The sequence below is a fragment of the Acipenser ruthenus genome, chromosome 12, assembly GCF_902713425.1.
Source record: "Acipenser ruthenus chromosome 12, fAciRut3.2 maternal haplotype, whole genome shotgun sequence".
Classification (NCBI taxonomy): domain Eukaryota; kingdom Metazoa; phylum Chordata; class Actinopteri; order Acipenseriformes; family Acipenseridae; genus Acipenser; species Acipenser ruthenus.
The window spans coordinates 11169409-11183566 of NC_081200.1; the positions used below are offsets into that span (position 1 = coordinate 11169409).

Below are 14158 nucleotides of genomic sequence, written 5' to 3' on the forward strand. Positions count from 1 at the left end.
GGATACATAGAGCCCTTGCTGGATGTACTCTTTCATCACAAGATTAAAAAAACAATTTTTGGCTTCTGATATTTACAATTTAAAACTGTGATGTCAAATTAATTTCAAATTAGTACAGCCTGTTGGCTTTGAGATAGTGGGGTGTAATTATTATTATTATTTATTTCTTAGCAGACACCCTTATCCAGGGCGACTTACAATTGTTACAAGATATCACATTATTTTTTACATACAATTATATTATTATTATTATTATTATTATTATTATTATTTTATTTTTTTTTACATACAATTACCCATTTATACAGTTGGGTTTTTACTGGAGCAATCTAGGTAAAGTACCTTGCTCAAGGGTACAGCAGCAGTGTCCCCCACCTGGGATTGAACCTTCGACCCTCTAGTCAAGAGTCCAGAGCCCTAACCACTACTCCACACTGCCACCCTAATACGGTTGATCAAACAGCCGGGTACTAACATCACCACCATTCAAAAAGAATGAGTACTCAAAGAGTGCTAGTGATCTCATTTAGTGTATTTCTTGATGTTAAAACATATCAAAACACAAGGAGTAGATTTTTATTTTTGATTGATTTTAATGGCAGCCGTGGTATGGTTCGATCAATTCAATGGACCCATTGTCTTCAGATTTGTGACATCATTCACTCAGTCATCTTTGAATAATGTTATTATCCAGTACAAATAAAACCGTTTGTTTTTACAACATTTGTACTGTATTTCAGAATCGGGTAACAATACAAATACTTCATATATTCTTCCACATTCCAACACTAATCATTTTAACATCTATTTTCCTTCATGTTTACAAATCATTCTAATAAAGGTTACATTATGCCCCCTGGCAAGCTTTGTTTTTGTTCGACCCCCATGTCTAGTTTAACCTTTCTTTTTTTTTTTTTTTTTTTTAACAGATCAGAAAAATTAGGAGAAATAGCAACAATTCCACTAACAAAGGTAAGCTCAAGCTTAGAAATGACCCCCACAATGTTGATGGGAAAACCTTCCAAGGCTCAGGGATCAGATGCTAATTACTGATTACTTAAATAGCGTACGCATTATACAACTTAAAAAATGAACAGCGAGTGTCTTAGGTACAGACTGATTTAGCAATTAAAAAACAAACACAAAAATAAACTGCAGAACATAATTTATTTTATTTAAGTGGCAACTAGTCAACCTGTTCTAATCTAGAGAGAGAGAGAGAGAGACTTTGTGTGTGTGTGTAGGGAGAGCACCGCTTCTGTACTTCACCTGTAGAATATTTAACTGTTTTGCTCCTATTAATATATGGAGATAGATATACATGTGTATAACCCATACAAATAAGCAAAGAATACAATAGCCGTAAGAAACCCTTGAGATAAATAATGAAAAAGTTCGAATATCGCGTGCCTTTGGTCTAGAATAATGAGTAAGAGAAGTGTAGGGAACCTGTTTTGAGGTGTCAGCGTTTTACAATTAGATGTGACAATTGGAACAGTTCTTGTTTTTAGACCTATATCATCAATCAAGTAGATTAATTAAGCTAAACATTTATTTAAAAGAAAACTCAATCGCAACAAACAAATAAAGGGTACCTGTGGCCTTACACAGATCTTTTTTTTGCCAACAAATGCACTTCTGTTTCAAAACGTCAGTCTCATTCACTCTTTTACGCGGCTGCAATAGGAGGACAGTGAGATGAGCTGATTCTGGACCAAACCATTAAATATACGGGGGGGGGGGGGGGTAATTATGCATATGATTATTAATAATAATAATAATAATAATAATAATAATAATAATAATAATAATAATAATAATTTAAAGATTTTTTATGTTTAAGTTAATAAGTTGTATGAAGGTTGTGTGTAATTTTATGTGATGTGATGTTATTTCGCTTCGTAATCCCCCACTTAAACAGCACGATATTACTGTGCATTTCTTAATATAGCTAAAGTTAGATGGAACCCATTATACATTCACCATTGTGACTCGCGAGTTACAGTTATGTAACTAATGTAGAGTGATAAACTGCGGTTCGGTTGAGTGTATGGGGAAACGGGTGGCAGGAGGTGAGGGTAGGTAATAGCGACCCCTCACTTCTAAATATAGCACTACACCCCTGTGTGTGGATAGATAGATAGATTGATAGATACTGATTCTACGACCACAAGAGGGTGCCAATAAAATGAATATTTCTGAACAATAATATCATTTTTTTCAGGCGTTTTTATTTTATAGTGACATTTTTGTCCCTCTATTTGCCTGTTTTGAACACTTCAATGCTGATACGAAATTCAGTGCAAATGCATCCCTTCAGTGCAAATGCATCCCTTCCTAACTTGCTCCAGTCCAAATATAGCATTTAAGCAGATATTGATTTCCTTTTATTAAAAGGAGTCGGAGGAAAGCATAGTTGCCGAGTTAGTTATTTACTAACGTGTCTATTATTAAGTACCACAGTTAGAATATTTTGTCCCCCTCCCACCACAATAGCAAGAATTATAAAACACATCAGAAATCAACCAATCATAGTAAATTATTTGCCAAAATTCCAGTGCATATTATCCTGTGTATACCTTGCATAGAACACCACCTAATCCCAATGTTCAATTTTATTGCCCAACATCAAAACAAAAAACAAAAAAACACACATGCCTTGTACCTTTTCTAAAATGGGTCATCCTACATTACATAAATCGCTACAACCTTCTGTGACTGCACAATTTTTAATAAATATAACCACAGACAACACACTGAGGGTGAAGTTCATCTCCACTGCCGACAAAGGCAAATCCAATTTCCAAGTAACTTTTTTTCTTTCTGTATTTTAGACAATGATTTACGTGCACAATTGCTTTTTTCATGCACCACAAACCGATCCATTATATGTACTGAATACAATACAATGCGTCAGAAACTGAACCATTACTGATTCTTAAGCACAAAATCGCCAGTGAGTACCGGTATCATAGGTAAAATAAAATGTTATATATATATATATATATATATATATATATATATATATATATATATATATATATATATGCATATGTATGTGTGTGTATATATATATATATATATATATATACACACACACACACACACACACACACACACACACACACACACACACACACACACATATTTGGGAGTGTAAAATTCAAACGTAGACATTTTTATTTTGATGTTTTTATTATTACACTGTATTAGAATGCTGACTGTGCCCCCTAGAAAGTCCCCCCACCACCCCCCCCCCACACAAGTTAAGAACCACTGTTCTAAAATATTTATTTGTACCTTTTTCACATCTGAATGGTTACTGAGTTTATAATGGCAGCTGAATTGTAAAATATATAAATAAATAAAAAAACCTTTGTTGTATCATTGCTTGGGCTCTGTTTCTGTAAATCACTACAGAGGCAGATATTCAAGTGTGACTTGCTCATGAATAATGTATTAGTTTAAACATTCAAGACACAAATCTGCATACATTTCTTTTTGTCAAGTTGCAGAAACACAGACTTAATGCAAAATAGAGTATTGCAGTTCTAATCCTATAATCTCATTCCTCCCTCGTTTTTAAATACTTATTTTCAATTGCCACAGTAGTTAAGGATTTTCTTCTTGAAAATACCTTTTGACCAGAATAACATTATTGAACTCTTAAATACCACTTATCCCGTTTTCATGTAACTGTTACTGCTATTTCCTATTCTATACTCTTCCATACATGTTGTTGATCTACGCCATGGGAACATTTTCATCATACTGGTACTTAATTGTCTTCCTTGTACAGCTGATCTTTTTTCTAGCTTGTCTTGTTTATTTTTTTTCACACTGTATTGACTTCATGGGTCTGCGAAACTATGTTATAATTCAGTTGTGCAAATACTAATGTGAGAGATTGTATTTGAGTATACATTTGACCAAGGAAAATAACTCAAGCTCCATACTACCATTTGTAATGTCGCCCAAATCATTGATACATGATATTATCCACTTACACAGTGTTAACAAACTGTTGGTTATGTAGCTTCTGCAAATAAATTAAGATAATCCAGTCTTACGGTATATTGATAACACTGTGTAACACATTTTTTTTTTTTTTTTTGGTTCCTGGGTAGTAAGTGTTATTTCCTAATTGCTTATGCCTCAAAAGTATAGAAAATGGCTATTATTCCCCACAAACTTTGCTTTTGTGACCAGGACAGTGATATTTTGAAATTTACCTATTTTCCAGAACATTCCAGATAGATTCAGTGCTGAGTAAACTTGGAGTAACTTCTAGAACTTTCTAGAACTTTCCAGTAATATAAATAGTACTATAAATACAGGGGCCTTAAGCCCATCAGTTCAGTTTAGTTCCAGCTGCCTAAGTGGATACATATCTGCATTTTTCTGAGATGGCATCAAGGTCATAGGAGACTTCAAAATGGTGGCATTCCTGATGGGTCTCTGTCACAGGATGACAGGCGGCAAGGTAGGGAGACTCGGAGACAGAGGGCAGGTGAAAGCGCTACAGCGCGTATTTATTAAACAAAACACAACAAAATAAACAGTTTAAACAAAAACAGATCTCGCACATACAAAGAACAAAGAACACCTCTACACTCTCCAGAATCCTAACACCAACTAAACCTGTGCTCTCAGTGCTCCCTTATATACACACCTGTGCAGCAATTTACACCCACTTAATCAATTAAACCCTCCACCACATTCTCACATGTTTTTAAAGTGCTAGTGAATTAACCCTTTAATTACCCACTACCACTACAAAACACACATATACACCCACACTATAAACATAGGGCAGTACCCTCATTCTGCCACAGTCTCCAAGGCGGTTTTACCAAGTTTCCCTGCTATCTTTGCCTTTGGGACAGCAGGGACACCAAGGCGCACTACCACAGGCGGGACTGGCCACAGCGGACCGAGTTCTCTGTGGGGAGGAACAACGTCAAGTGGGAGCCACTGGTGGACCCCCGGAAGGTGCTGATGCCACCACTGCACATCAAATTGGGCCTTATGAAACAATTTGTCAGAGCTCTAGATAAGGAGTCGGCAGCCTTCAAGTACCTTCAAGACTTCTTCCCTAAGCTGTCTGAGGCAAAGGTCAAAGCCAGTGTCTTTGTCGGACCACAGATAAAGAAGATCCTGAAGTGCAATGAATTCCCCAAGAAGCTCACTAGTAAGGAGAAAGCGGCTTGGAACAGCTTTGTCGCAGTGGTTCGGGGCTTCCTGGGCAATCACAAGGCCAAAAACTATGTGGAGCTGGTTGAGACTCTGGTGAAGAACTACGGCACAATGGGCTGTAGGATGTCCCTCAAAGTCCATATCCTTGATGCTCATCTTGATAAATTCAAGGAGAACATGGGAGCGTACTCAGAGGAGCAAGGCGAGCGCTTCCACCAGGATATACTGGACTTTGAACGCCGCTACCAAGGACAGTATACCGAGAACAGTATACCGAGAACATGATGGGAGACTACATTTGGGGGCTGATTCGTGAAAGTGATTTACAGTATAATCGTAAATCTCGAAAAACTACTCACTTCTAAATCTTTTGTAGTCATTTTTGTATTACTTTAGTATAAATACATGTTAATTTGGATTCATATGTTGTTTTTTTCTGACTTTATGTGAACGAAAAGACACAAATGTGCCCGTTTTCTCATTAGAAATAGGTAAATTTCAAAATATCACTGTCCTTGTTACAAAAGCAAAGTTTGTGGGGAATAGCCATTTTCTATACTTTTGAGGCATAAGCAATTAGGAAATAACACTTACTACCCAGGAACAAAAATTGTGTTACATAGTGTAATGTAATGGCATTAAGGTGTTGCTCCTGCAGTTTGTAAATTAAGTCCATGTGCCTCTTGTTTCTACTGATTATTTCTGTTGATTTCACTTGGTGCATTGAGCCAGAACAGTGGAGATAATAGGTTATTAAAGCAATATCTAGGTTTGATGTTTTCATGATCACTTTGGAGTCAGTTCCATTTGAACTACTGTAACAGATAAACTGAATAATGACTTCCTAGGGCTTTAATGAAAACATGTAGCAATTGTGAAGCTATTGCTAATAAGGTAATTGTTACATTTTTAGAGTACCGAATGCAAGAACATGCATATTGAAGTATGTGTTTTGCTTTTCATTTATTAAAGCTGCTTCCTTTCACAGATTAACAGATTTGTATCTTGTTTTTAATCCTGGAAAGTGGATATGAAAGTAGAATAGCCACATCTGTCTTTTACAGTGCCTGTCTTTGTTTGTTTTGTTTTATTTTTTTTGTTTGTTTTATGTTGATTTTATAGCTCCTGCTTTTCACAAATTATATTACATTTGAATGTGGTGTAACAAGCAAGTGGCCTTATCTACCACATTTGCAGAAAACCTAAGAAACATTTTAATTTTTAGAAGATCTAGAATGTGAGCAGCATAGTCTACCAAATGACCAGCACTGACAATTCTATTCCCAGTTTTTGTTCCATGCTGACCTTTTATAGTTTATCTTATATTGTATATAAATATAAATAAAAGTATGTATATATTTGGCTTTTGCTTATGAGTGAATGAGAATGGAGTACTATTTTTGGCTTGGGCAATGGTGAGGATTTATGCTTTTATTTTATTTTTTAATAAAAGCACACTGTAATAAAAGCACAACTCCCATCTCCAGGCCAGTTGCTTATCTGTTGAGACATTGAAAACCCTTCATAAGATGGAGATAGCATTGGCATGCTCTGTAATCAGCCCCAGTTAAGTACCTTAAAAGAGATCTTGTGGTATCTGGAGAGTTAGCTTCTTTACAGACAGTCCTTTCATCAAAGCAATGTCAAGGTTTGACAATTTTTACTGATGGGTTATCAGCAGCTCAATGGAAGCCCTTAACACCAAGGGTTGTGCTAAAAGGCATAGTAAGCTAAGCTACATTTGGCTACAGAATCGTACCTGGTAAAGAGTAATAAATATCTGAAGCTTCACTTATCTCTAAGCGCACCACAATTACGTGCTGAACACTCTCAGCGATTCAGTCATGGTCTTGTCAAGCATAACGTAAAGACATACCGGTACATAACTTTAAACACTCAATCATAGTAGTACTAAAAATAAATTCATACAAGAAGTCTGTATCAATGGCTTTACATAGAAACTACAAGTGCAGCGAACATTAGCATGCATTAAAACAAAAGGAAGAGTGGGCTCCCAGGTTTATCTTTTATCAGGGCTTACTACTTTGTATGGTGAATCACTCAAGAAAGTTTCCTATTATAAATATTTAGGTATATGGATCGATGAGCATCTTATATTTAATTACCACATTGATATCACATTGATAAACTGCTTTCAAAATTAGGACCTAAACTAGGTTTCCTTTTTTTCTCAGGCTAGCAGATTAAAGTTTATGACTATTACTATTCTACCTGGTTTGGACTATGACAATTTTTTTGCTTCCAAGCAGTATTTGCAAAAATTGGATGTAATATATAAATCATGCTGCCGTTTTGTTTTGGAGTGTCCTTTTTTGACCCATCATTGCCAGATGTATAAAAAACTAGGATGGTTCTCATCGAAGGCTTTATCACTGGTATTGCTCTGTTTTTAAAGTTATTAAAGGTACAGTACTGTGCAAAAGTTTTAGGCAGGTGTGAAAAAATGCTGTAAAGTAAGAATGCTTTCAAAAATAGACATGTTAATAGTTTATATTTATCAATTAACAAAATGCAAAGTGAGTGAACAGAAGAAAAATCTACATCAAATCAATATTTGGTGTGACCACCCTTTGCCTTCAAAACAGCATCAATTCTTCTAGGATACACTTGCACACAGTTTTTGAAGGAACTCGGCAGGTAGGTTGGCCCAAACATCTTGGAGAACTAACCACAGTTCTTCTGTGGATTTAGGCAGCCTCAATTGCTTCTCTCTCTTCATGTAATCCCAGACAGACTCGATGATGTTGGGATCAGGGCTCTGTGGTGGCCATACCATCACTTCCAGGACTCCTTGTTCTTCTTTACGCTGAAGATAGTTCTTAATGACTTTCGCTGTATGTTTGGGGTCGTTGTCATGCTGCAGAATAAATTTGGGGCCAATCAGATGCCTCCCTGATGGTACTGCATGATGGATAAGTATCTGCCTGTACTTCTCAGCATTGAGGAGACCATTAATTCTGACCAAATCCCCAACTCCATTTGCAGAAATGCATCCCCAAACTTGCAAGGAACCTCCACCATGCTTCACTGTTGCCTGCAGACACTCATTCGTGTACCGCTCTCCAGCCCTTCGGCGAACAAACTGCCTTCTGCTACAGCCAAATATTTCAAATTTTGACTCATCAGTCCAGAGCACCTGCTGCCATTTTTCTGCACCCCAGTTCCTGTGTTTTCGTGCATAGTTGAGTCGCTTGGCCTTGTTTCCACGTCGGAGGTATGGCTTTTTGGCTGCAAGTCTTCCATGAAGGCCACTTCTGACCAGACTTCTCCGGACAGTAGATGGGTGTACCAGGGTCCCACTGTTTTCTGCCAATTCTGAGCTGATGGCACTGCTGGACATCTTCCGATTGCGAAGGGAAGTAGTGTGGAGTAGTGGTTAGGGCTTTGGACTCTTGACCGGAGGGTCGTGGGTTCAATCCCCGGTGGGTACACTGCTGCTGTACCCTTGAGCAAGGTACTTTACCTAGATTGCTCCAGTAAAAAAAAACAACTGTATAAATGGGTAATTGTATGTAAAAATAATGTGGTATCTTGTAACAATTGTAAGTCGCCCTGGATAAGGGCGTCGGCTAAGAAATAAATAAATAATAATAATAATAATAATGTGTCTTTCATTTGCTGCAGTAAGTTTCCTTGGCCGACCACTGCGTCTACGGTCCTCAACGTTGCCCGTTTCTTTGTGCTTCTTCAAAAGAGCTTGGACAGCACATCTGGAAACCCCTGTCTGCCTTGAAATTTCTGCCTGGGAGAGACCTTGCTGATGCAGTATAACTACCTTGTGTCTTGTTGCTGTGCTCAGTCTTGCCATGGTGTATGACTTTTGACAGTAAACTGTCTTCAGCAACCTCACCTTGTTAGCTGAGTTTGGCTGTTCCTTACCCAGTTTTATTCCTCCTACACAGCTGTTTCTGTTTCAGTTAATGATTGTGTTTCAACCTACATATTGAATTGATGATATTTAGCACCTGTTTGGTATAATTGTTTAATCATACACCTGACTATATGCCTACAAAATCCCTGACTTTGTGCAAGTGTACCTAGAAGAATTGATGCTGTTTTGAAGGCAAAGGGTGGTCACACCAAATATGGATTTGATGTAGATTTTTCTTCTGTTCACTCACTTTGCATTTAGTTAATTGATAAATATAAACTATTAACATGTCTATTTTTGAAAGCATTCTTACTTTACAGCATTTTTTCACACCTGCCTAAAACTTTTGCACAGTACTGTATGGTTCCCAATTATCTTAGTAATTTGGTCAAAGGTAAATACTGGCTATAGTTTGCAATCTCATGATTCTGGTAGTTTGGTAGTCCCAAGGATACGGACACAATTAGGAGAATTGGCTTTTTCTTATCGACACCTAAATACCTGGAACACTTTTTCACATAGTTTAAGAATGGAATTTGATAGCCTCTCATTTTTCGGTTATAAAGAGCGTATTAGGGATTTGCTTAAAACTCCTTGCAATTGCTTTTTTTTTTTAGTCTACAGTGAAAAGAACAAAAAAACGCTGTATTACTGCTCCTTTGTTTATTTGTTATTGTCTAAGGCTGGACCATGCAACTATGAATTGTGTTGTTTTATGTATGATTGTGTCTGTGTATGACAGGACCCCCTTGTAAATGAGGGCCTCAGTGAGTTATAATTTCCTGTATAAATAAATAAATAAATACATACAAATCAGGGATTCATACAGTATTAGAATGTTAGAACAGTGCATAAGAAACATTTAATTTTTAGAAGATCTAGAATGTGAATATTGGATGTTAGAACATCCAATTGCTAAATTTGACCAAGGTTAATTTTACACTAGATGACAATGCTAAAATTGACATTTAAACCAGGCCTGAAGGTTAAAAAGTGATTTCATTATTGCGCATTTTGGCCAATTTCTTCTGCTGTCGGGATACAGAGAAAGAGAGTAGCATGTAGCCAAATAACACAAGTAAGAAATGGAGCAATTAGTTAAGTGTTAACTGTCAAATTCCTTTGCCTCCTGGGACAGTAAATCCAAGACATTTAAAATTATTTGTATGTGACTTGAGACCGGATGGTGCAGACAGTGAGAAAGAAAAAAATAAAATGGAACCCAATTGTAAGAGAGGGAGTAAAGATGAAGGTCAAAAAGAGAGCTAAAGTATATTTCTAAATAAATGGAGGGAAAAACAATGTAGCAAAGAAAATACTAGGATACAGAAGTCCTTAACAGAAAATATGAGGCTATACAAAAGATAAGGGAATTGAAATAGAAGTATATAAGAAAATCAATAACATAACATAAAAGAAAGAAAGAAAAACTATGTGAGCCAAAAGACACGTCAGAAGTCTAGGCAGCATGGCCCAGAGTACAAATCACCAAACATTAAGGCTGACCCAGCAAGAGAGATACTATATTGAAAGATGGTGCGTTGGTGTTGATGAATTTCAGCAACATGGAGTAAATAATTTAGCAGTTAACAAATCGTTAGGTAGGAAAAGTGTTACAACTATAAGTTTCAGTCTTCCTGGGAAACTTATTTCCTAGTGCCAACATTGATACATATATAATATATTTTTCACAGAATCCCCCCACTATCGATGTTTCTCACAGTGACACCCCAGTTAATTTGAGACTGCTTTTGGCACTATCAGGGTTTTCAATTACAAGTGTCCTGGAGTCTGTAGCAGGAAGCAGGGCTCCTGCAGAGTGTAATTAGGTAATATGAAGACTTAAGAATGTTACACAGCTTGGGACCTGGCTTCACACTCTGAGGAAGTCAAATCTCAAAGCGCTTGACAAAGATGAGTAGACAAACACTTGGCAAATGCTTCTTTTAGGGGTGAGTTTCTTACTATCCGATTACCCTACCATTGTTTATCTCATCAAAGACCAATGAACCTGAAACCACTAGTGTTGTATCAGTGGCTGCTAGAATTAATTTAGGTTTGATATGAGACTTCCCTTATTAACATTTACCACAGTAATTTTGCAGTTTTCTCATGCTTTTCCCATGGTTATACTATATATACATATAATATACCATAGTACAACAGTTGTACCACTGTTTGTCCTGTTTTATTAATATGCTTTACTAAATTTCTTTAGGTTTTACAATGCTTATCTATGCTTTATCATGCTTCCACTATGCATTTTTACACTTTGCACTGCTGTTCATGGTAAACTTGCACAAGGGTTACAAAATGCAGAAAGCATTACAGTATGTAACAAAACTGAAATTGACTGCTAATCCAACCTGTAATAAGACTCTAAAGGAGTGTTTGTATACATTTGTTTATCATATAAAAAGTAATTCATTCTTGGCCTGTATTTTAGGGCTGAACAAATTAAAATAAAAAAGTTGGGTCTGGACTCCTGACAACAGAAGAGCAAGTGCTACTTCAAATTGTTTGGCTCACGGCCTCTTCACATGATGTTACAAATGCCTTTTTGTTTACTTCTTAGGTGTATTCATCCAATTATTATTTGTATTTATTTTCCCTCAATTTGGAATGTCCAATTATGTTTTTTTTCTCCTCACCACAGCGAGTCTCCACACAGCACAGGTGTTCTCAGGCCGTGTGAGCGTCCTCCGATCTCACAAGCCTAAAGCCAGAATCGCTTTTACACCGAGCAATCCAGAGCAGAGGTGGGCGGGCTTCCGATCCTGGAGAACAGAGACCAGCCCTGCCTCTTATCCACTCTGAATGTGCTCTGTGTCTGGCCAGTAGGGTTTGCTGTTGCACGATGAGGAGAAGCAATCCTTGCCGGTTTCCCATCCCCCTTCCTTGGGAGCGTCCGAGCCAATGTGACGCCCCCCCTCGGGGTCCCCAGCAAAGTTAGGCTTCTTTGCACAGCCTGGGTATTCATCCTATTTTATCGTAATTTTAACACGGTGGCTTAGCAACGAGGTTCTGAAGGGCTATTAGCTGTTAGGCTGATGCCAAAAAGTACATTCGCCCTTGGATTTGTCTTTTGTTTAGTTTTTCATCTCTTGCTTGGTCTATTCTGGTTTCCATGGAAACAGTGCTTAGATGTTAAATGATATTGTATAAACTGCACCTAGATGTTTTCAAAATGGACAGGTTATGAAGTAACCAAGCAGTCTTAATAGGCTTGTAAATCTGACATTGCTAATACAGTACATGTACAGGGATATGTTAGGTGTATTTTAAGCAAAGTGGTCTAGTAAGCTTAGACATGATATCTAGAGTTGATTCGTTTTTTTTTTTTTTACATTTCACGAAGATGTTGTACAGTTGCTTTTATCTTTTACTTATCTACCAGTCTTCATGCCCCCCCCCCCCCATGTGGCATTTCCCCTCCACTAAAGCTTGGTAAACAACAGCTATAAATTGTATTGGTCAGTGAAACATAGCCTGTGATATTTCGGATTGCAGAGAGCTTTTGGATCTCATGGGTTGAGTTCTGTTCACCTTCTAGTGTGCTCTGTGGAATATAGGCTAATTCAGGGTGCAGCCAAGTGGTATAGATGCATGTTTCTGAATGTAACTCATTTTTTATTAAACACTTTGGGCCAAATATTTAAAGATTTTGCAAATATATGCGACTTTTATGCAACTCTGCTTGCATTGCGAATATATGCAAGATGTGGGGGAAATTGCTAGTATCACAAGGCTGTGGAAATGAATACATTTAAATGAATCTAAACAGGAAATGAATTGCAACTCAGACTATCCCCATCTGATGCAGGTGTATTTGTGTACGAGGTGAGACAGTGGCTCAGTGTTCAAAAGAATAGAGAGGGCAACTTTACTGAAGAGGAGATTGTAGCAGCACTACCCTTCACAGCACACTGGTACGCTGTGGCACTGGCACCCTGCAGGAAAAGACAGGTGTGAAAACAAGCAGCACAGGTTATTGGAATATTAGGGGATTCATCCAAATGCTGCCCTTTTACATGAAAAGCAATATTCGCAGGCTTGTGAAATAGTCTGTTTGTTAGCAATACAGCCAAAGAGTGAGCCAAACTAAATTATCAAAAACAAAACAGGAAAGAGAACAGTGTCTTCTTGGGAATTGAGATTTTCTTTTGAAATATCTCAGGAATTCGAACAAAAGTAAAATATTCACATTTAATGTTAACCAGTTTCCTCCACGATTGAATACCAAAAAAATATTTATCTTCACAAGATGCTAAACAAGATTTTGTTGCAGCTTATGTGGTGGAATCGATTGTATTGGTCTAGTGTACTTTAGTTGAAGATACCTGTTTCTGATGTCAGCTGTTCATTTATCTTTGTGTTCCATCTGCCCTAAGGGATGAAATTGGCGTCCTTCTAGCGGCTGTAGAAATAAATCAAAATGAATTAAACTGTGACTCTGTTGACCCGAGTTAGGGTTGTGAAGATAGAAAGTGTTGTAATCACATGATGCAGAGATATGTATGTATAAAAAAAACTACAAACAAGACTCTGCAGAGGTACAGTGTTTTATTCCTAAAAAAGTCAGAAAGAGAGAAGTTTACATTACAGTATGTCAAATTGGAATTAACTCAATATCCTAGAACAATCAAATGTCTTGACCTTAATGAAGTATCATTTTTGTGTTTGTTTGGTTTTTTATTATATCAGAAGTCTTAGTGGATGTGTAACGCTACTGTTGTTTCGTGGTAGAATGACTATTTGAATAATTTAGGTAAAAATGGTTGAATACTGTAGGTCGACTAGTTGCCACTTAAAAAAAAAAATATTAACAAATAATATTTTGGACAGTGTCTGGTGCTGTATTTGTGAACATACTGATTCATAATACTTAGATTTGTGTGCATTATGTTTTAAAACTGCTTGGAATTAAAAACCATATATATATATATATATATATATATATATATATATATATATATATATATATATACATATACACACACACAGACGTGCTCAAATTTGTTGGTACCCTTACAGCTCATTGAAATAATGCTTCATTCCTCCTGAAAAGTG

The 14158-nt window shown here is 36.9% G+C and overlaps 1 protein-coding gene across 4 annotated transcripts in view; it reads left to right on the plus strand.

Moving 5' to 3' along the window:
- The window catches only part of LOC117416974 (uncharacterized), a 138175-nt gene that overhangs the window by 108481 nt on the left and 15536 nt on the right, over positions 1–14158 (plus strand). For all 4 annotated transcript variants that reach the window (XR_004546665.3, XR_004546667.3, XM_034028500.3 and 1 more), the window contains one exon: positions 930–972. Coding sequence is in view for 2 of the 4 variants with exons in the window: in XM_034028500.3 (XP_033884391.3) it covers positions 930–972 (43 nt within the window). In the remaining 2 variants the exon portion in view is untranslated. The remainder of the gene's footprint in view (positions 1–929; positions 973–14158) is intronic.